Source organism: Aulonocara stuartgranti (assembly GCF_965226115.1).
Source record: "Aulonocara stuartgranti genome assembly, chromosome: 5".
Classification (NCBI taxonomy): domain Eukaryota; kingdom Metazoa; phylum Chordata; class Actinopteri; order Cichliformes; family Cichlidae; genus Aulonocara; species Aulonocara stuartgranti.
The window spans coordinates 6,592,354-6,617,138 of NC_138943.1; the positions used below are offsets into that span (position 1 = coordinate 6,592,354).

At 40.0% G+C, this 24,785-nt stretch overlaps 1 protein-coding gene across 3 annotated transcripts in view; it reads left to right on the forward strand.

Moving 5' to 3' along the window:
- asic1b (acid-sensing (proton-gated) ion channel 1b) overlaps positions 1 to 24,785 on the forward strand; it is a 182,981-nt gene that overhangs the window by 117,970 nt on the left and 40,226 nt on the right. Inside the window, exon 2 of one of the 3 annotated variants that reach the window (XM_082534775.1) lies at positions 17,029 to 17,147. The exons of 1 other annotated variant lie outside the window; for it this stretch is intronic. In XM_082534775.1, the coding sequence (XP_082390901.1) occupies positions 17,029 to 17,147 (119 nt within the window). Of the gene's footprint in view, positions 1 to 17,028; positions 17,148 to 23,501; positions 24,629 to 24,785 lie in introns of those variants that run through there. One more of the 3 variants, XM_082534773.1, reaches the window with a different exon arrangement.

Below are 24,785 nucleotides of genomic sequence, written 5' to 3' on the forward strand. Positions count from 1 at the left end.
TTGGCCTTGGCGTCACTCTGCCCCAGCATCTTGTGGGAATGGACCAGCTCGGTTCTTGTTTACTCGTTCTTTGTTTTTCCTCCGCATGCCGAATCCATTGAATCTGACAATAAAGCAGGAATATGAATACTTGGATATTGATTGAACACTGCCTCTGAGCAAGTAATACTGTTGCTTTGGTGTGTCAGCTCTTTTTTGTGATATCTTTATTTTGTCATCTTGACTTTCCCCTCCTCTCTTCAAAGCCTGACTAAAGTCAGATTAATAAGGTTTACATAAATTATCAGAACTCATCAGACATCAGTTCAGTCTGTCAGTTTGTGTGTGTATATGTGTGTGTGTACATGTGTAGACATCTTTATGAGGACAGAAAATTGGCATGACGCTATACTTGTGGGGACCTACAGTCAGTTATGTGGACAAAATGCCCATCCCCACGAGTTTGAAGGCATTTTTGAGGCTCAAAATGTGATTTTGGTGTCAGTGTTGCAATTAAGTTATGGTTAGGTTAGGTTTTGATGGTTAAGGTTAGGGTAAAGGACTATTAAAGCATTATGTCAATTAGATGTCCTCACGAAGATATGAAAACGAGTGTGTGAGTGTGTGTGTAAAGGAAAGCGAAAGTGCGGATATTTTCACTGCTTCATGTTTTCTCTGTTTTGGGGTGTTTTTTTTTTTAAAGCGGGTATGTTTCTCTGCATGTGTGAGTCCATGTGTGTACATGTGTGACTATGCGTGTTCTGAGTAATGGGCTTTGTGCATCCTCTCTTGCTGACGGCTACGATGTATCCATGGCAACGCCAGGTCGATCCTAGCTGTAAGCGGAGCTGGTGAGAGGAACTTGAAAGGGAGCATTAAAACCTCTCCTCTCATCTGCCCTGCGCTCTTCTCACTCCGACAATGGTGAAATGCACGGCCTTGTTGAAATCCTACCCCAGGGGTGTATACTGTAGCAGTGACAGCGAACACTCGCACCTCAACACTGCCATCTTTTGACCTGACACAAGAATGTATGGGAATGTTTATGTTTTGTTTTCATTTGTGAAAACATAGAGTTGGTTTCCCTGAAAAGTTAAAGTTAGAAAAACAAAATCTCAGAATGAGGGGTATCTTTTTAAGAATTATTTCAGAAATGTAATGCACAAGAGACAAGAAGAAATGTGGAGAGATGGAGCAGTGAAATAACAAGCTCCAAAGGTTTTAAATCAGATTTCAACTGGGCCCCACATATTGGCCAACCACCGAACCTGTTCGTTCATTCATTCAGAGAAATTTAGCTGGAGCGTTGTCACATTTTAGCTATTCCAGTTAAAATCTCACAAAGAGAAAGAAAGCAGATAATCCAAGGAATGGCATCGATCTAAAAATGTAAAAGATAAATAAAAAGTACTTTGGGCTTCACAGTTTGTATCTTCTTGCTCTTAAAATGTTGCCAATCGAGTTTTCTGATGCTTTGTGATGACACCTTCAGCCCTGAGGAACATCTACAGGATGAGATGTGCTGCTGTTGCCCTCTAGTGGATTTCACAAACATGAAGGAATAAAACGACATAAAAGGAGAAACAAATGGTGAAAAATGGAGCCAGACAATCAAGATGTATCCATTTTGAGGAAAGCATAGTCGCCAGAACAAACACAGATTTATTGTAACTCTGTCAGCGTGGCTATACTGATGTAGACTGAGTAATTAAAATATTTTGGCACACAAGGCTCAACTTATTTTATCCAAAGGGTCACTGCACTGCTGTTGCACAATTTAATTTTCTCCACAGTTTCACAACTTAGCATTTCGTTCCAAATCTAAGGCGTTAGTGTTTGTGAATATTCATGCAGTAGTACTTCACTGAATACCCAGAGACTTCAGCTGGGGGAGCTCCATGACCTTCTTGTTAGGTCAGGTTTGATACCGGAGGCTATCTAGTGATCATTAATAAATATTCAAGAACCACAGCCCATCAGGGTCTGCTATGTCAAGCAGCCTCCTGCATAAAGCTGCAACTCTTTGTGGTTTGCTCTCTTATCATCAATAGTTTGGGGGGGGGGGGTTGTTTTTTTTTTAGACAGTCTTCACAGAAGTCTTGTTCCTTATCCACACTGTTCACTTGATATTTACATTTCCTCCAATTAAATCAGACTGGCACATTACGGTAAGGCGTTACGCAACGAATCAGTTGAGGTAATGTGTTTTGCATTGGTTTTAGAGGTTTAGTGTGTCTATTCCTTTGAAGTATCCTGTGGTACCATTAGGTGTAGGTTTTTATTTTAAAGTGTGTTGTCATCCCCCTAAATGCATCTACCATTTCATTTTCTGGCACCAACATGTTTCTGAAAATAATCTCAGCTGTCTAATGGAGGTGGATCAATACAGATGGCTCGGTCTCATACACTTCCTTTTCATATCACAACCAACACCACCTCTGGGAATCTGCATTTATCACCATATTCAATAATGCGAGCCTCCATCTGAGATGTTTTTTCTCTCGCTCTCTCTTCACGACTTCTACATATTTGCTTTCAGTTAATCTGCTTTCCACAGAACTGCTTGCAGCTATGTGGGGGTATGTAATTCGAGTAAGATCTGTTGATAAAATGAGGCATTAGATTGAAATAACAATGGGCAAATGGAAGTCTTGATTAAATTCCTTGACTTCTCTCCTTGGTGTTTGCTAATTTCTTGAGCTGGAATCAGACGTAAACTGCCTACCTTCTCACTCAAATTGTTCTTAAAGGAGCATTTACACATTAGCAGCATCGTGCCTTTCTCTTTACTTTTATTAAAATCTTGATTTGGTTTAAAGCTCATCGCAAACACAAATCCTACTGCAATCCCACTGATCTCTGCACTGCATATTCTAATGACTGACTCTTTGCTTAGCTCCAGTTGTACTGTATCTATAATACCTAGGTATTATTTCCGTTTGATTACACAATTGTGCTGAGATCATTTTATTTTCAGAGGATGAGTGAGTTCAGTCCAAACAGTGCAATCAGCAAAAATTTATCAGCCTATTCAGTGCTTTAGCTCTTACATTTTCTCTCCCCCATTGCATCAACACTTCCTTTTTTTTCCTGTAAATGGTGAAACTCTGCCCCAGCACAGTGACCTGTAGCCGGGCCCAGCGGGAGTATTCTGTGTCCTATACTTCTCGTGGCTTCACCTTCTTTAGCCTCCTCCTCCGTCCTCTTCTTCTTCTCTTTTTTCTTCACTCTTTCGAAATTGTCTAAGGGTTGGATCTGCCCCCAAGACAAAAGGACAAACCCAAGCAAGGCATCTCACTTCATCTCTGAATGGGTGTGGATGACAGAAACCAGAGTGCCTAGATTGTTTGTTCGCTTTGATTCAGGAGTTGTTATGACTTTTGGGACCATATTTGTCCTGTTAGCTCAGTGTTTTTTGAATCAGTAGCCAAATAACGAATACTTTTCTTCTTGAATCATTTCATTGTTTCAGTATTTTGGGAGTTTTTTAAGGACTTAGACTTCTGGCTTCAGCTTTATTGATTCACTGCTTTCACCATGCCGCTCCGAATTATGTGCACCATCTCCTTTTCTGCTGATGACGAACCTAGCAGGGGATATGGTAGCGATGGTTTTGACGACCACTACAAGCGGGTAAAGAAACATTATAGTGATGGAGACTCACAGGAATGCCTGGATAGGTGTAGTCAGGTAGATGATTGCACTGATGAGGAGGATAATGTTAGCGATGTAGATGACCTCGCCACTTTTTTTGGCAATTGCTCGCTTCACGGAGCTAACCACGTGTTTGTAGAGGACAGTAAGTTTGGTTTTCGCCAGGGTTTGTGGGCACTGGTCTTCACCTTAGCACTGTCTGCTTTCATGTATCAAGTAGTTGACAGGGTTATATACTACTTCCAATATGATTATATTACAATGCTTGACGAAAAAGTGGCAAACAATATGACCTTTCCCGCTGTAACTGTATGTAACTACAACTTCATACGAAAGTCTCAAATGAGCTACAGTGACCTGATCTTTATGGGTCCTCTTCTGGGCTTTGAAGAAGGCATGGCACCAGGATTTCCCCTGGCTCCAGAGCCAGACCGCCCGCTGGGCTCTCGCTTCAGTATGGATGAGTTCTACAACCGCACTCGACATCGCATGGAGGAAATGCTACTGGAGTGTAACTTCAGAGGTATAGAATGCGGCCCCGACAGCTTCACAGAGGTAATTTAATCCAAGACCCTCAAGGCAAGATTTTTTTTAAATAGTTTCAAAATATTAATCTTTTTGGGAACCGTCAGATTCTGACTTGGAAATAATCAGTGCAAGTTTGTACTTCATGTTATCCATATATTTGCAAGGTACTCTGTGTATCTGGTTGACTTGATACTTCTGATTCATTGTTAATATTGTATCAAGGGATGCTGAATTCTCAAAAAGCAAATAAGAAAGACTGCCGGGTTTCATCAAAGCCTTCTGTTAATGTTTATTTTGATAAAATAGGAGCATCCACTAAAAGCTAGCACTCCAAACTGTTATGCCTGGAGAGGCGTTATCACGGAGGAGGAGATCGTAGAAAATAACTGAATCAGAGGAAAGTGTTTATTTATTGCAGTGAGGTGATTCAGCTACTTAAACCCCAAGTCACTGCTGTAAATGAAAAGGAGTTTCCAAGTCAGCACGTCTGTCTTAATGAAAGTCTGTTGTAAATTTTTTTGAAAAGAGCAGACATGAGCAAGTCCTATTACCTAAAGTGGCAAACTTGGCATACAGCTGTTGCTAATGAATTAAAGAGGCACTTTGGGCCATCGTTGTTTTGCCCAGAGGAAACGTCTTGCTAGACATGCATTCCCTGAATTTTTGGTTTTGTAGCTGCTGCCCTTTTTGTTCTCTCGTGGTTGCACACAAGTAGAATACTGAATTGCCAAGTAGTGTTGACGTTATTCAGCTATTGGTGTATTGATTTGCTTGACCTTTGCGCAGTTATGGATAGGTCTGTGTGGACTGCTAATGGATGTACTAGACTTACATGAGAGGCAATTACTTTATGTGTAAGTGCATTTCTACGATGTGTTTTTTTTCCTATTTTATTCAACCTCTTGTTTTCATTAATGTGCAGCTTGTTTTAATCATTAATTGTTAAAATACTTCAACAATATTGTGCCTTAGGGATTGGTGCAAATTCAGAGGCAAAATCTATTATGTAAAAAATAGACTCTGCTTCAAATGTTTGTGCAGTTATTACAGCGTGACAAGTTAAGCGTCCTGATGGATAGTGAGGAGAATTAGAAACACTGGGTAGGAGGGAACAGATTGCTTTTCGTGTAAAACCGATGATATGTCTGATGGCAGAGATGCTCTGTTGCACAGATGTGACCACAGGTGTGCCTTGAAATTTTGGCTTGCCCTTTGGGTGTTTCTTGGACACAAAATGTTTGAAAGGTACAGCTTTTACTAATTAGTCAGTGACTCATTTTTCAAGTGAAAAGGATTCACCTACTGATGTTTCTTATTAAATTGGTGAGTTTTTGAGCTGTTGGACAAAAAAAGAGTGTTTGAAGAACAGCATGCCAGCTTGTCGTTACAAGGGTATGACACTAACAGAGAAAATACAAATCAAATCATCATGAAAATTAGTAATCATTAGCAGTTCTTTGCTCAGATATATGATTTTATAGCCAAAAACATGACTGTTGATGCAAACTGTAACAAACACATGTATTTATTGGTCACAGTGAAGATTAAAAGATAGAGAGAAGCAAACTGGCTCGAAAAGGAAGAATAAATGGATGCATCAACAGGACTGTTTGTTTTGTTTTGTCTTGTTCTTTTATTATGAGTATCACAACATTAACCTTGACACCAGCTCTGATATTGTGGGATTATCTGTTTCAGATGTGGAGAGCTGTACAGGACTTCATCCTGTCAGCCAGAACTCACACATCAGTTGTAAAAATTACCATCTTGGATGGTAAAGATGTGGAGGTAAAGGCTGATAAATAAAAGGATGAGAATGTTTTATTACATCAGGGAAAAGCCTCACGTGGAGGGGCGAATAGTAAGTTAGGGTTTCTTAAGTGCAGTGTGTGCAATCAAGAGGAAATTAGTGATCCCGCAGTGAGACACAATTGTTGCCACGGTGAAGAATAGGAAAATAATACCTCCCTTGTAAACATACAGAGGTATTTTTGTCATAAATTCTCCATCGCTACGAGGGCAAATGCTGAGCATGTTGACACAAACAGGCAGCATGGCTTAATATTTGCACAAAAAGAGAGCAAAAAAAGTAATTTGACAGCAGACTATAGATCTTACCCAACATGTATTTATGCAGGAGTCAGTGTCTTACCCCTCCCACACTTGAAGAAGTTCCCCGGTCAAGGAGTCAGTATAGCAAATGGAAAACGAAGGGCCTTTATGGCCACTGTCCTTGAAGTGAAGTAGAGCCAGCTGTCATCCTCCACTGATACGCTTTCTAAAAAACAAAGTACTGCAACTGCAGTGCAGTCTGCCATTTTATTAGCATTAAAGGAAGTCAATGAGCAGGTTTATTCAATGTCAGATTTTATTGCCTGAGTGTAGCTCGAAACTCATTCTTCGTCCCATTATTTCTTACTTTAAATTAAATGGGCTGTTCCATCAGTACCATCAATCACAGCATTAAGTACTTAACAGACTTATAATCAAATAAGAAGCACTGTTGTCCTTTTAAAAGCAGTCATCTTGAAAAGTATTTAAAACATCTATTTTGAACAATTAATAATGTTTTATAAAACTATATTTTTCAACCATTCTTACATACTCCTCCTTAAGTAAGCATTGTTTCAGTTGTGCTTGAGAGGAAGACGAGAAAGTGCTTTACTGGTTGTCAGCTGGTCTTATGTATGTTGCGAAATGAAGTTAGATAATAAAGTTGGACGTGCCGTTTCAGGTCAATAACATTAATGCATCAAAGCACTTAATAACATGTGGGTGAATTACAGAAAGCTGTGTGAGATTGTGAGTGATAACAATGAGGGGTGTACGTTGTTTTATACAGCATATACATATATATATATCTGCTGTCTTTGTATACTGTTTTTGACAATAACAAGCATGTTGTTGCATGTTGCAGCATTAAGGTTGAAAATTTGACTAACACAAGTGACAAGTAATCATTTATCTGCCACGTCTAATAGGACTAATTATAACCATTGTCAATTTAGCTTCAACCCTTGTGTCTTCCAGCCTCCCACTAATATAATCATTGATTGCTCCTTCAGCTCGTGCTTTATGCAGCAATTATAAACCAGTGCTTGCTCATTGTTTTGTCACTCAGTTTCCAAAGTAGACGCTTTGAAAATTTATAATGTGCTGTGCTGCTTTGAGACTGTTCACGGACAGGTTTTATAACCAGCAGTTAGGCAAAGTATCCCCATAAGATACTTAACCAATGTGTGTGCATGTGTTTGTGTGTGTGTGTGTGTGAGCAAGCTTTAAGTGAGTTAGCATGGTTTGCATCATTTTGGGTCTACATATCAGAATCAAATGCTTAGCATATTAATGCTCAATCAAAGCACTAAGTTGGAGCTGGGGGAAATGGTCAAGCAAAAATGGTGAAGCAGTAAAAAAAAAGTTGTTAACAGAAAAGAAAAAATGAAGTTCTACATTTGCAAATCACACATCAAGAACGAGGTATAAATACTAACGCGTTAGCTCTGTATTTCTGGCAGACACTGTTTGTATCAATAGAGCAAAAAAAACCTCACTTAACTAGAAGCATTAATATATTTCTTTTTTTCCTTTTCTTCCGAAGACCAAACCAGTAGTGTATTTATTTTGCGTAATGTGGCATTTGGCAGCATCAGTGGTCCCTGAACCTCTGCTTCTCCTTGTTTATTATTTCTCCTAAACAGCCACTAATGGCCTTGCAGACAGAACTGAGAAGAGGAGGTGAAATGATTGATTGCTCTCTGTCTGTCTCAGTCTCTGAGGTTTTCCGTCCATTCCCCCTCTCATTCTGTCTTTCTGTCCACCATCTCTCTCAAGTGTTTTTGCATCTGAACTGAATGTATGCGTCAGTGCTGTAATGAGCTCCAGCTAAGGGTTGGGTCAAAAGCGAAGCTTGGCTACTGCCCCACCAGATAGATGGCTCAGGTTGCGGCATTTCTGACCCAGAGCAGAATGTGAGATCCCCTCGGAGCAGTGATCCAAATCCTTGCTTCCTGCTCCAACCTGAGCCCATTAGATACAGCTTGACTTTCTCCCAAGCTCAGCATTGTCAACAGAATGCTCACTCACTGGCTCTGGTTACGCCCTTCTCTTGTCTCCTCAAGAGCATCAGTCTGAATATCCCACAGACAGAAAGCAAGGCAGAGAAACTGTGGGGAATCTTTCTTATTTATTTTTTTCCCAGAGGAAGGAAAATGAAATGGCAGAGTTGGCCGCCCCATCTGGCTCTGAGCTGTAAATACTTGTTATGGTGCAACACTTAACTCGTGCAGCCGCTGGGAAGAGATTGTATCAGTGAAAATGTGATGTAATTATCTTAAACCGTATGCTGTGATAAATGGGATGGTAACAAATTATGTTAAAAAAATAACAAGCATAGTAGCCATTTGTTCCACCCATGAAGACTTATTGAATATATCACTCGCAGCACTGAATATGTGCTGAACTTTTTTAACATGTACCCATATTTTCTTTATATCTATATATACACGTTTATTTATTTATAAGTTAAGGGCAATTTTTGGAGCTTGACTGTTTCATTAGTAGCTACACATGCAGTACGTTCTGCTGAAATACATGCACTGGAGCAACAGACCAACAAACACTGCCTCATCGGTGTCTGCAGTGCATCCAAGTGTTAATTTAGCAGTTTCTCTCTCCCTGCTACGCAGACACGTTGTGAGCAAATTGAGCCACAATAATGCATTTCAAATTCCAGGTTATGAAAACAACTTTGATTAATCTCAAGAATAGGCTCAGTCTGAAAGTGGTCATTACACTCTCTGAGTTTGAAAAGGCAAGCGCTGTTGAAATGCTTCATCCCTTCTATAAGGTGAGGGCACCAGGCTATTAAATATTTATGCAAACGCTGAACTCAGATGACTGTCTGATCTTTCGTTTTTGTCCGTTATTAGCTGTTGCCCTATTTCCTCCACAGCTGTAATTTATGCAAGTTACAGAAATTTTAATTTGCTTCATTTCTAATTCACCATTGAAAAACATCTCATTATATTTCCCATTTAAAACTGTCTAATCATCTTGTTTGTTAAAACTCCAGCTCTTATACATCTTATTTCTACTTTGTTTTCAAGGCTTTTCAGACAGTATTTCATTCTGCATGCCAGCACCAATGATCCCACTTTTGCTGGAGAGTATTTTAATCAAACAGTGATCACAAGGGGGCAGTGTTATACAATGATTTTACAGCCTAAACTGGCTTTTATGTAGTTCTTTGCCCTGAGATGTAGCATGCTGCTCCTTTTTTCTTTTTTCTTCTTTTTTACAAGAAATCACTCAGAAATATGCTTAATTCCATCTTTTAAAAACCCTTTGATTCCCACTACGGCACAACATCAGAGTCACTCAGCTGCAATGACCGCTATCCCTTTTAAGCTTCGTGTAGAAGCAAAAAGCCGCTGCCAATGGAAACACAGTGGTTGCAATTTTTGAAAGCACCATTTTCCTAAGGGATTAAACTCTATTTGTGTGTTGCAGGGATTAAAAAATAAATATTACAAAATCAAACATGAGCTGAGATTTGTTCAGCACTAACAGTCTTGGCAGATACCCATCCCTCATTCATTCTCTGTCTCTCTCCCTTTCACTGTCTTTCTCCTTTTAGACGCCACACTGTTTCTGTACACTAAGGACTAAAGTCCAGTAGGAGGAACACTATGACAGTCTGTCACTGTGTCCTATCTCTCTCTATCTGAGTGATGGATCAGTGTTTTCAAATGCACCAATTTTAATTAAATTTTTCATCCGTCTTCTTTGGAAGTTGGCGACAGGAGGTCCAGCAGCATTTACTCCCTGTTTGGAAGACTCCAATGGAATATAAAGCCAGACACATCTCTACCTCTCCTCAATATCAGCCAGCACTTCATAACACAAAACTAATTAATCATTAAAGTGGAATAAATGAAAGGAGAGAACTTTCACTTTACTCTCTGACAAAGATAAATGATATCTAATGATGTTAAAATGAGGGAAACTGCAGTCTTGTTGGAGCAATTATATATGAATAAGACATATGACTAGTGTCCTATACAGGGCCAATAGCCACTTACAAGTAGCTAATTAGGCTGATGAGAGGGCCTTAATGGCTTCCTACAGGATTATTCCCTATAATTTATAGCAGAGCTGAAATAAAAGGTTTGGCTCTAAATGACAGCGTGAATGTCAGAGGAGCTGTGAGGAGAAAGGTAGTGTTCATTTAAGGGCAGTTTCCCTTCATTCTCTGACACTCACTCTCTCACTGTTTTTCTTCTGCTCTTATTGTGTGTATATACACGTGGAGACCAACCTTCAGCGCCGCACCAATACATTTGGGAGGATAATTATCTATTGCAAACTCTCATCTGTTCTCATCTGGGTTCAAGTACAGGGAATAGCACAAGAAATAAATTTTTGAAAGGTTTTGTGTGCGCTGTGTGTGCAGTGGTGAAGGATGCCTGAAGGCTAGAACATGTCTGTGCCAAACTGGTATTCAGTTTCTCTCTTGTTCAGGGTTTCATAGATGACTGCATCTGTCGTGGTCAGCAGGGCTCCTGTGGGAACTGGGTGGGTCTTTGTTTGAGAGTGTAGAATCAGCAGGACATCTAATGGATTTGTGTGCATGGCTTGTCAATATATGCATGTATCTCTGTGTATGTGTGTGTGTGTGTGTGTGTGTGTGTGTGTGAAAGAGAAATAAATATAAGACTTTTTCTTTTTTATACTTACTTATTTATATATTGTTATTTTGTATTGAATATCAGTACTGACACACCATCAGCAGCTGATGCTGGCTTGGTCACACAGATGTTGCGCGATGTGATTTCATTTCATCGATTGGACTTCTTGCTGAACTTAAAGGCACAAAAATCAATTCTTGGCCACAAGGGATAAGACAGCTTCCCAAACAATTTAACAGACTATAAATGCTACAGTCATTCTAGGCTTGACCAAAATTATTCTGATAGTGTGCAATGAACTTTCAATCTCATTGTCTTTGAGATGGCTCCTTCGAAGACTTGGACCTGGTCTGCAACCACTCACAGTTGGTTGCAATCTTAATGAAATGCCAATAAGACAGAGTCAGTGTGCTGTCACTTTGTGATTTAATGGGATCAAGTTTATTGCCATTTTAAATTCACATTATCTTCTTACTTTCAGAGTTCCACCACAATTTCATGTATTTTGAACAGAAATTTGGAAGTTCCTTCAAAAATAGTGACGTAATTGCTGAAGGACAGGGATTAACTGCAAAATGACATACAGTATGGGCACTTGACAACCTCGCTTTTATGTAGAAGGGAAACCAAAATACAACAAATTAGCAAGACGTTGAGTCACATTACAAAGCAAGGTGGCACAATGTGCAAAGCAAAGTTCCACTAATTTGTGCAGGCTGGCTCAGATTGCTTGCACCATATTGGGCATTTGTCTGTGGTTAGAAATTAGACTGCTCTTGTTTACAACCCTTCACCAATCTGAGAGTGATTGCAGTCAGTCTGCACTTAGAGGTTGATCAAGCAACACTCTCAACCTCTGGGCGACCAGTTGGTCACTACAACTATTTGCAAAAAAACAGGCAACCAGCGATTCTTCCTAATCGTAAGGAGGTTGCCGTGCTATTTTTACTGAGCCATAAGGGTGTAACTAGCAACTTGGCTAGGACAATTTTCTATATTTGTCTGGCAAATATTTTTTCACTTGTCTTAGCAACATTATAATTCTATTTGATGTTAAATAAATTCCATAACATGAAAAATGTAACTTACAAAAAATGTTTTTAAAAACTTTTCTATCAATACCTCCTCTGTGAACATTATTCTGCCTGCATGTTGCAAAAGTTTCTTGCGATAAACACAATTCCAATAACACTAACAAGTAAAGAATTTGAGTTTAGCCATGCAGTTATTTTTTACCATGAAAATGTGGAAACTATTGATGAAAGGACAAAATTGGCTTTAAATTGTGCCTCAATACAGTGCTTAGATTCCTATTTATTCTGTAAAATTTTCAAGAGTTATGATCATTATTTTCAATCCGCCAGCAAGCAGGCCAAAAAGAGATGTCTTCTGTGAGAAATAGGGATGAAAATTTAAATCCTCAACCAATCAAAGAAAAAAGAGACTTCAGCAGTCTGAATTAAGAGAGTAGAGTTTGTTTGTTCTATCTCCAATTTCTAGCTCTAATGGGAAAGACAAATCTTACTAAAGATTTTGTAACTAATCCCCACTTGGTCTGAATCACACAGCTAAAGTTTTTTCATGGAAAGAAGTAGGCCCAGTGATGTAAAGAACGGGCTTTAATATTCCACATACAATCTGAATGCGGAATATTAAAACCTGTACACTGAAGTTGAAGCACCTGTGCTGCTCAAACACAATACCACCAACCAAAAGATCCAGTCCTTTGCAGACTTTATTATTTAAAGAATCCAAACACATATCTACTCAGTCACTGTGAGACACTTTGGACAAGACCAGCACTACCCTCAATGTAAATGAGCTCAAAATTGTAAACAGGCTGTCCAGAGCTAATGTTAGTGGACGGTCTATTGATTGCATGGTCGTTGTTTCACCCTTGAATCAGATGAGTCAGTGTCTGCAGCTGTATTGCTGTTGCATTTGGGCAATGCAACAGCAATACAGGCTGATTATATTATTCATTGTCAAGACCTAATAACCACAGCTGATGCAAATCTTAACAGCAATAAGGTCCATCGAAGTAGCAAACAGTTAAAGAATTACTGGTGCCTGAGGGGATGTGTGCCTTGTTCATTCTAATCCCCACCTCTCTATTCAAAGGTTTATATCAGGTCGTAATTGTTCTGCTATAGACCAGGAGTTATTAAGGGGGAAAGAGCAAATAAATCATTCCAGCACTTAGCTAGTGTGTCTGCTACCTTCTTTGCACACATACACAGTATACATACACTCTCTTTGAAGGCATCATATTACGTTCAGTATCTTCAGAGGGGCCGTTATACTGCAGACCAAAATGAAATCAAAATGAAACATCCATTTAGGTGCAGCCCACCGTGCAGCTTTGGACTGTCCTTTTTATCCTTTCTGGCTGATCTTCCAGTGTGTTTGCAGGCATGCGTGTCTGTTTTCTTTGGGAGTTGTCAGCCAGTTAGACCAAAAGTGGTCTCTTCTTCGTTAGCCCCGTATTTGTTACATTTCTGACATCTCCCTGACATAAAGGGTAAAACAAAGGCATGCACACACACTGCACTTGCCCGCAGTTTAAAAAGTTATACTGTGTTTTATTGCACCGAACAAAAAAAAATGCACATATTGAACATCAGGCAAGACACTGAAGTCTGTTGTTTATTTGTTTTCAATCTGTCAGAATATGCTGCTTAATAGTAGCCCATAGGCCTGTGATTGAAGACTATTCTTGAACTGGACAGGGATTGAAATAAGATTAGTAGAATGTGACACGATATCTCCCGAGGATCTCCCGGATTCTTGAGTCAACTGATGCTGAAAAAAGCAAAAATCAAAGCCGGGATAATATTTTGAAGAAATACATGAGGGTGTTAGTTGATAATTGATGTGAACAGCAAATGTTGTAAGTCAGCTACACACAGTCACTTTGCTCATCTGTTGTTTGCCAGGAAATAGCTCCGACACATACTGCTTAAATTAAAAGACCGGCTTCAATCTTTTCACCTCATTCTAAAGGCAAATGAGCAATATTCCCCCAAGATCTCTTCTTTTGGGTTAATTTCTTTAATAACGACGTGTAATCTTGGATCCCACCCAATCAGCCCTAGCCACTCAGATAATACATTTCTTAAATTAGCCCCTAATTCTGCATATTTATTGCAACCACTTCGTTTTCAGTAGCACAGGAAACTCATATCTACAACTAATAAGACAAATGGATGGATTAGGTTTTCCAAGGAGGATTCATTTGTAAATATCAAACAGAAAGGGACCATTTATTTCACAAAGGGCCATTCATTCATTTCTCCCTGAGCAGCAAATCGGAGGCATCAGGCCTGTGGGGACTGGGAGACTGTTTGCTATAGCTAGCAGCCATAGTCTGAAAGTCATTCATCAGAACCATTTCCCCTTTCCCAAACTCTCCCCAGCCCAGCTGTCATGATGCTGCTGAGATAAATTAGCTGTGTCACCCTGTGTTTCCCAGTGCAGGCAGGGATACTCTTATTGCCTCATGTGCTGCTGTAAATATAAATCTTCCCCACAATACTTGTACAGTATAACTCTTAGATCGTTTCGCAAATTAATGCCTTGATGCATGACAGATTGCTGCTATACATGGTGGTGCTGTCACACAATATAAAAGAAGAGGCTTTTGAAGGCAGTTTGTCCGGCGAATAGTGATTACGCTATGAATCATAACCAGAATCCTGCTATTCATATTATTTGAACATCTGTTCCAAAGCTGGAAACTAATTTTTTAAGTATTTATTTATTTATTTATTATAGTGTTTGAAGTAGCAAAATGTTTACCAACTCAACACCTCAAAGGCATGGCACTGTGCAAAATGACAACCAGGGCTTTTAATGGCTTGCACTAATTGTAGTGATTTCTAAACTCGCTCATATTAGAGATGATTTCTGGTGGTTTTATGAACATATATATATATATATGTGTGTGTGTGTGTGTGTGTGTGTGTGTGTGTGTGTGTATATACACACAGTTCCATCTTTGTAGAGTGGCAAAAGGCTGAAAAGCAGAGAGAGGAGTAGGAAATAGAAATGTTTACATTTTTTGGATCCTGTGACGAATTGGTTACATTTCTTTAAGAAATATGGTATACACCAGGCCTCATAATAAGAATTTAAGTATTAAAACATATTTCAGTTTGAATATATATTATGTAAACTTTAATATAAATGAACACTAAGTTTACAGTGATTTGTAAATTAAATTTTGGTAGTGAGACATCACTGCAAAAAGTATTTTAAAAATTAAAAAAAAAATCAACAAATACATAAAACTCAAAATCGAATTGGTGCAGTTGTACTGTGTTTTAGAACGCTCCTCCAGAACCACACTGTGTAGCTTCATAGGTTAAATTGTTTTTCATGAGCTTCACAATTTTTAGATTTTTATTTTCACTCTGCCAGTCAACCAATATACTTTACTTTTTCACAAAATGTGAGCCATATTGTAAATTATTGTGCAAAGATCCTTAGGAACCCGTATTTCTTAATAATTTGCTAAGAAAATGGAAAATAATTGCATTGAATGATTAAAACATGTGCAAACATACATGGAGACATAGAATATAAAATAAGGTTAAAAAAAAAAAAGTTTGTTCAATTCTAACGGGCTTGGACATCAATATTATTATTCTTCAACAGAGCCTGAACTCTCTCAAGAGTTCTTGTAATTTATTTATGTCGTTTTCAGCAATAGTTCTTCAGGCTAAGGACTTTCAATGCAGTTCAAAAGCCTCCACCATTCTTTACAGGTGGCTTCTCTGACCTCCTCCTTACATATTGACAAGCATCTGAACCAAAAAGCTCAAGTCTGGATTCATCACTCCTGTTGTCACTGATTTTCAATCCAATTCTTGCATAATTTGGTGTACTTGAGTCTTTCCACTGTTTTCCTTCCTTAAGAATGGCATTTTGACAGCCATCTTTTAAACAGTAGATGGAGGGCTCGATGCATCTCTCATGTCCTGTTTCTTAACAGCGCGACTTTCAGATACTGTTCCTAGATACCTAAATGGTAAGTGCACTGGTTCTTATATAGCGCTTTTCTATTCTAACCAAGCAATCAAAGTGCTTTTAAACAACTTACCTCAATCAGCAGAGCACTTTTTTCTATACTTTTCTAACGTAAGTGCTCTCTATTTAACATTCACACACATTCATGCTCAGATGGATGCCTCACAAAGCAACTTGGGTTCAGTATCTTGCTCAAGGATATTTAGCATGCAGACCGAAGCAGGTGGGATCGAACCACCAACATTCCAATTAGTGAGTGACCTTCTCCATTTCCTGAGCTACAGCCACTCCTGTAGGAGACCTATCACTTTGGGGGGTTTTTTTGTCCTCTACATGTCCAGTTTCCTCATATTTTTAAGGACACACTGCACACCATGCAGCTGCCAGAGACTAAAGCAAACTTTGTCTAAAAAAAATCTCTATAAAGTCTGGACATGTGGAGACCTATTGCTCCAGACCACTTTCAAAATAAGAAGTCTGGCTCTTTCAATATAAAGCTTAGGGAAATGGGTGGTGGCCAAAGACTTTTGTAATGCACTGCAGTAGTAAATCACCATACAGCTGCTTCATGTCAATTACAGGAATTAGCCATGTTTAGTTATTTTCTAACACTACCTTTAGTGTGTTCAGAGCAGTTGATTTATTATTGTAGTTTTATAATGAAGGACATATGCATAGCATTCACACAATGTGTTTCTCAATGCTTCTTTATGCTCAGAGTGCTGTTAACACCATCACACAATACTCAGCATCATTTCAATGTCGCTGCCTGAAGCTCTCTGTAAGCTTGCAGGGAGCTCTTGAGCTACTTCCACTGACTCTCAACATTCACTTCCCACATTGTTTTTATAGTAAATCAGCACTTACATGATGCAGCATTTAATTCAACCTCATAGCTGAACAGATTGAGAAGCTATTGGAACAGTGGCCTTTGTGACATTTGTTCCTTACAGCAGATCATGTCCACAATTATCCTCAAAATTGTCTCTGTAAATCACCACCTGCTCCTCTGTCAGCCTCTGCAGCTACAGGACCCTGACTGCTGCTGCTCCCCATGCCTCCAGCCCCTTTCTCTTCCTATTCTCTATCCTTCACCTCCTTCTTTCTCTGTCTTCATCTTGTTTTGTTTTTTTTGCCTGTTCCCTTGTTGAAGCCTTGGTGCTGAATATTCCCAGCGGGAGACAGAGAAGAGACAGCAGCAAGCAAAAGAAGCAAAGAGAATATGGAGATCACAGCGAGAGAGAAGGAAGGAGAGGGGAGGAAAGAACAAAGGTGTGTTCAAGAAGAGTTGACTTATAATTTAAAGACACATGGTGGAGAATGACAAGATAGAGAGAAATGCAGTGTATCTGTGGCCTAGCAAACAAACATGAGGTTGAGCTGTTAAGCACTGAGGGAAATGGAGATGAGAGGTGATGATACAAGCAGAATTTAAACATTCAAGTGCTTTAGGAAATAGTGGTAAGGAGTAAGGTTGGAAAATTTTCCTTGTCTTTTTGCAAGAAGTTTGACTCTACGCATGTCTAAGTCCTGGCTAGTCAGCTCCACCCTGGACCCAGGATGACAGTTTGATTAAATGCCAAGGGCCTCAACACCCCAGTGTTCTCACAAACACACCTTCTGCCACAGGCACATGCGGTCAGACACACAGTAGACCCCAAAGCTTTATTTACCCCAGCATCCACATGACACATGCAATATTCATGTTCCTCCTTTCACTTTTCAAAGAAAAAATAAATGAAAAGTCTTAGGAGCTGAAATTCCACTGCACAGACTCATTCAACAGACAGTTCCTCTAATGCAACTGGATATATGTATATAAATATGTTTATAGGTTGATGCATAACAGTTCACTTGATATACAGCATATGACGGTATTACATTATGCTGCAGATTGTTTCTCCTACTCTTTTCCCAGCCCATCCCAGTCTCCAGAACTCTCCGACATAGCCCATCAACCACACAGATGGACAAAATTACTCCAAAAAGATATACAGATAAATGTATGCGCTCAATATCCATAAATCCACAAACAGATTTAGCTAAATACAAATATACCAGTGTACATGTACCACCAGTCTGGAGTGTTTGCAGAGCAGGAAACCTTTTTGCATGCCGGCATGCAAGTATCTGCAGTGTCTGTGCATAATCGAAATTCGCCTACTTAATTACTGGTACTTGTGCATGTAGAGTACACGTGACCTTGGAAAATTGTCATATTTACATGCAAAGTGGCTATAAAGTAGAGAATAGTGAAAATACATAGAAAAATGCACTATCTATCTGCACTCATGTATATATCTTTCTACGTAGCACTCTTAATTCTTATTCTCATGTATATATCTCATGTATAGCTCATGCACATATCTTTCTACGTAGCACTTTTTTTGATTTTCAGCTTCGTCCTTTGCACACAGAAATTTCTCCAGATTCTCCAAATCGTTTGATGTTATCTATTCAAAGAAACATTGTTCTGAAATTGTCCCAAATTGTTTGCAGATTGGTGAATCTCTGTCCGTATTTACTTCAAGAAACTCTACCTCTTTAAGATGCTCTATTTATACCCAATCATTTCAGTGACCTGTTGGTTAAATTAGATTAGAAATAAGTATGTCACCTCTGGTTAAGCAATTTGGAGGCAAAGTTAGATGTTTTGGACACGTGCAGAGAAGGGATTGTGGACATATTGAACAAAATATCTTGAAGATGGAGCTTCCAGGCAGGAGAAAAAATGAAGACCTCAGATGGGGTTCCTGGATTTACTAAAGGAGGACATGCAGAGGGTTGATGTGATAGAAGAGGAAGTTAGGGAAAGCGTGAGATGGACGTAGATTAGGTGTTCATCTCCTGCTTTGTAAACAGGCTTTCCAGTGCAGCTTGTTTAGGGGTCACCACACTGAGGAGGGAGCAGCCAAAAGAATAAGAAGAAAAAGAAGTTTAGAAGAAGAAAAAGAAGGTTACAGACACGTTCTCAGTTAACCTAAGGAGTTGCAATATGTTCCCCCAGCTGTTTCTATTCAATACCACTTACTTTCTAGCCTTTTGGTTGTGCATCACAACTTTCATAAGACATGCTGCTGATGTAAAATACCAAATAGGCTACTGTTTTTATGCATAGTAAAATGTCTCAATTTAAACGTCCTATTGTAAAGAAAATATGGGATTATGAGATTTGCAAATCATTGCTGTTTGTATTCGCATTTCACCCAGCTTCTCAATATTTTCAGAATTGGGTTCATAAAAAGGCATCTCCAGTGCCAGGGTTAATGCTCTTTCTTGCAATGTTAAAGAATGGCCGGGATCCCTCTTTTGATCTGGAAAATATTTAGTACAGGGTGTGTTTATTCATCACCTCTCTGCCAGGTTTCTAATAATCAGCCTTGTAGTTTTATCGTAATCCTCCTCCTGCATAGAGACAAGCGGACAGCTCTGAAAACATATTTCCGCCTCAACACTGTCGTGGTGCATAAACAAAAATGAAATTACTTGCATATGTATAAAGCTGTATATAAATGCAGTAAAAGTCAGAAATATCTAGAACATAGTACTCTGATGTTAATGAACTTCATTTGCGCCATAGGTTTGACAACCAGAGTTCGTGGCACTAATAAAATACATCATGCATTTCAGCCTTGAGCATGTCACACACTGCATGTCAAAAGGTGTAATCCCCTCTGGTTCGCTAAAGTGAATGATAAGGTGTGACGTCAAGTAACAGCTATTAGGTTTCCATGCTTGTCAGTGGCTTTTCATTCATCTCCAGTTGGATTTTCAGCATTCGCTGCCTCAGTGGCCTCACTGATTGAAACTGAACTCTTTTTCTCATTTAGAGGAACTGTCAAAGCAAAAATCCATCCTAAGAACAGCTATGTACTGATTATTCTTATTCACATTAGCTCCCTCCGATCAAGCAACTAATAATCTGTGGTGCCTAATAGGCTGTGATGGAAATTCATGACACCAGTTTGCAATGAATACTGACATTTGTGGACTGAGACAGTTCCTGTAATTACACCCCTTTTTGTTTCTGTGTAATGGTGCTGACAGGTCTGAACTCGAGAGAGCATCCATTAATGTACACGACTGGCTAAGAATGGTCCGCATCAGATTTATGTTTATCAGCCCTGTGACTTCACAAGAAGAAAGATACGCAATCACAAAAGTGGTTGAGCTGTCTGAGTAACGTTGTGCATGTGTTTCTTTTAAAAAGAGTATTGAAGTGTCTGAACTCTTTGTTTTTTGAAGCAATAAAAAAGCAGCATTTTTATAGTTAAACTTCTGCCGTGTGGGTATTCACAACTATAAAATCGATATTCTTTCAGCAAAGTCTGCATTTTTCTTGCCAATACTAATCAAAGAAACTGTTCTTTATGGGATTTCTTCTTATTCAGTCTTGACAGTATCTCCCTTTTTGTCCAGTGATAAATTTATATTCTCTTTTGTTTTACACCAAACAGTCCATTAGGATATTTGTTCATGTCACAGATGCTTTAGTATGAATAGCAATAATATGTGGCCAGAGTTTCCTGATAAATATCCCTGTTTGGTTTCATAATGGGTTCATTAGTGAAAGTCTAACAGCGTCTTCAGAGCAGCATGCATTTGTTATTCTGTTGTTGTTGTTACACTTGCTTTGGGATTGTGTTTCTGTGTCAAGCAAGTACATCATTATCCCTTCACCCAGACGGATTAGTTTGTTGCTCAGAGCCTCTCCTCCGATATGTCTCTCTTGATGAGCTGACTGGGGAAACAGGGTTGAACAAATGCTGTTAAATGCCACAAGTGTCAGGATCCCTCTCCTGAGAGTTCTGATGCGCCGCCCACCATGTTATTAATATAAGTAACAGATAATCTGTAGTCATCCTCTATTTTTAAGCTCAACCTGAATATGTTTCTGTTCATGACTGGACCAGAAAAAAATGATTTTATGTCCTTTATTTCCTTTTACAGCCATGCCAACTGCATTCACTCAGGCACATCTTGATCACTTCAGTGTAACTCCTGACTACTGCGTGTGGTGGTGGAATCTCACTGAGAAGGCACCACGTACCCGTACTTGAGCAGCCATTCCCTGCGATACCCTCACTCGTTAAAACATAAGTAATCTCCTCGGTAGAAGGCCTGATTATCCTCTGAGGGGACATTAGAAGTCACGTGTGCTGCATTAACGACAAGAGAGAATGACAGTAAAAACTATGAGTAAGCAGGTGGGATCCTGAATGAATCCAGGAAACATAGAGTGAGGGTTGGTGGTTGCCTGATTTCATCCTTTCTTCCTTGCCATTTGTGAATTTTCTGTCATGTACACTAAAGTATGCCCTAATGTAGACAGACATTCAACACAGTCACAAAGACATAAAGGAAGCTTTGTAGCCCTATCAAGTACACCTATGAAAGAAGTAATGTGCCCATGTGGCGAGGCAGAAATGGGCCAAAATGAGCTTATGAGCCCCTTTAACTTCCCTGTTTATCCCACTCTGTATGCTGCACGTAGCTTTTCAAAGCCAGAATACTGCCTGGTATATTGTGTGGTAATTTAATTAAAATTACCTTAGCAATATGCAACAGAAAACACAAACATAAAAAAATCGTCAGACAATAACACAGTGAAATTAATCTGTGCTTAGAGACAGAGTGATTCAACTCTCAGAGCAACTCTCTGTCTCTTCTCCACTGTGCTGCTCATTCGCCCTGTTTCCCTGTAGCATGGAGATAAAGTTTGTTGTGCATGGGAGAAGAAACAATACAAACTATTAATATGAGGCTTTTCTCCCCAAAACCAGTAGCCTCAGACTCTTTATTGTCATAATATTAAAGAAAAAGTTGTAAATGTGTACATTTACAAACTCCTTAACCATGACATTTTGGTATTTTTACTAACATTTAAGATGTACTTTGTACAATTTAATCTACTATTACACTTTATTTCACAGGCTCTTTATACATTTACATAACGCACAGGACGTTTGGTCAAAGCACTGTGTATGTGATACCAGAGTGAGAGTCGGGACAAATCGTTTACATTTTCAATTCAATTTAATACAGTTTTATTTAAATACCAACAAATCACAGGAACAGTTGCCTCAAGGCACTTTTCATTGTAAGGTAAAGGTAAACAATAATACATAAAAAACAAAGAAAACCCCAACACACTGATGACCCCGTGTGACCAAACGCTTTGGTGAAAGCGGAAAGAAAAAACTCTCTTTTAACAGGAAGAAACCACTGGCAGAACCAGGCTCAGGGAGGGGCGAACATCTGCCACAACTGGTTGGGAGTATATATTTCAAAGTATAACATTACTCAGAGTAAATGACTTTCAGAATCTCTTGTACTTTTCAGGTACTGAAAACAGAGTTTTTGAAGCTCTTGCTTAGTTTCCCTATATCTCCCGGAGACAGTCAAGCAAATGTTTAATGATTTATAGCTTACAACACAAATTACAACCATAGCCATAACCTGGCATATCGATCAACCAATGAATGTTTGCCTTAAGGAGTTTGTAAAGGAGTGTGTTTTAACCAAACCAAAAACTAAAGTCAGTCTAAGAATATCGGTTCTACATGGTTCAAACGCAGCCGTCTTTTAGATATCGCACTACACAGCATTTCCACTGTTGTGTCTGCACTACTCTGAGCATGCAGTGATGAATTATTACCAACAACGTTCTACTTCTTCAAAAAAAGTGAGAGAGAGAGATAGATAGATAGATAGATAGATAGCCCTTAACTGTTGGCTCTTTTCCAATCTCATTGTCTTGCCTCGTGTTATTCCCTGACTTTCCGGTCATTGTGTTCCCGGATCACAGCAATTACCAAAGTTTCAAGAAACCTTGATTTATTCCTTAGATCATATAGAGTGACAAGGCAAGTACTCCACATTCAAGCTTTCTCTCTCCTGTCATTCACACCGTCTCCTTCTCAGCTCCGTTTCCTTTGCAGTCACGCAGTAGCCTGAGCAATACACACATGCACACTGTCTACAACAAGAAGCACGCAGATTGAATCAGACCTGCAGTGTCCAGTTTTTACTTGGGGTTGGAACACTCTGTGATGGTGATCAACCAAGCATAAACCACCACTTAACCAGCACCCCCGAGAGGGAGATTGTTTTCGCAAAACACTTTGTCAATGGTGCATTCAAGCATCATGCTCTAGCTTGAAACAGGTTCCCCTCATCACAGTCAAACTGGGGCACCGCAGGGTCAGAAAAAACATTAAATGCTGCTTTGGCTTGTTGGGACTTCGGGAGATGCTTTGAAGACTTGCAACATGATTTCCATTCATTTACCAGCAGCACCTTGACCTTTTTTTGTCTTCTCATCTTTGACCGAATCACTTCAGAGAAATGACATTCAAGAATGTCAACCTGTTTACTTACAGCTGAGTGAGAGACAAAAAAGTTACAGAAGTCTCCGTTTACTATGAATCTGCCTTGTTTAAAATTCAACTGGTGGGACAATAATGAAAGAGAATACAGTCTCTGGAGCCTTACTCTCTGTACTCTGCTCAGTTTTGAGGTAGAACACATATTGTAAGGCAGTAGGATTAAGGTGCGTGTGTGCGCGCCTATAGGAGTGTGCGTGCTTCTGTGTGTGCATGACGGGCTTGAAAAGGAAGACAAATGGTCTGTAGCTACTGAGGCCAGTGATTTTATTCATCAAACAGCGCATATTCCAAACCGTGTGTGTTACAAGTGAGGTTAGAGGATGGAAAAGTGAGAATTAAAATAGGGAGGCGGACAGAAAGAATGTGTTTTACCATGTAAGTGCGATTTTAACTAAATCCATTGTCTCGAGGGAAATTCTACAGATTTTTCTCAGAGACTAACTGCTTGTAATTTAGATGAAATAATCCCCTAGACTCCTGTTGCTGCACAGTAGCGCACTAAATCATTCGGAATAACTTCGCTCCCCCCCGGACAAGCTCTGGGAGCGCTGTGAGGCTGACAAAATACTCCCCCATCACCGCCACAAGCTGCTGTTCAGTGCCAGAAAAGACTGAGTGGAGCTGCGTGCGTTTCACTCTCTCTCTCTTCAAAGTCTCTGACAAACAGCAGCCATCGGAGAGCGCAGAGGCGATTTTAGGCGCATTCTCTGTGACCACAGCGGGACCGATGTTGAAAGCGCGCACCAGCCTTCCTCCAAAATGTGCCAGTGCGGCTCATCTGGATCGAAACCCAGACCGGGCTCTCTTGCCGAAGCCGGGAAGCTCTTCTTGAAACACACCACTTTGCACGGCTTAAGACACATCTTCCTCAGCGGCTCCTACCCCCGAAGAGTCGCGTGGTTGCTGGCGTTCCTGGCTGCCTTGGGTCTGCTCTTCACCTGGTCCTCAAACAGAGTGCGGTACCTCCTCTCGTCACCCGTGTACACCAAGGCGCACATGGTGTACGCCAAGCGACTCGTTTTCCCCGCTGTCACCATTTGTAACCAGAACCTCCTTCTGCCGCGGCGCATGAAGAAGACTGACATATTCAGCGCGGGGAAGTGGCTGGGACTTCTGGGGATGAACGGGCAGGTCTCCCCCGCTGCGAGAGAGGCGCTTACCCCTTTGCGGGGCGACAGCGCAGAGGGCGAGCCGCCCTGGTCCCCGCTGTCTCGGATTTTGGACTTCAACCACTTCCTTCCTCCTCCCCGGGAGTCCGAGCCGTCCATGAGACAGCTGCTGGACCGGCTGGGACACCAACTGGAGGAGATGTTGTTGTATTGTCGGTACCAGGGAGAGCTCTGCGGGCCTCGCAATTTTAGCACTGTGAGTGTTTTGCCAAAGTTATTTTATTTTATTTTTTTATAAGTGAACCGCACTCCTCCCCAACAGGTTGATGCCGTTTTTAGAGATGGATGCAGGTTTGGGGATTATTAGGCTGAGTGAAATGTTTATTGTCTGATCAAATCTTACATGTGGCACA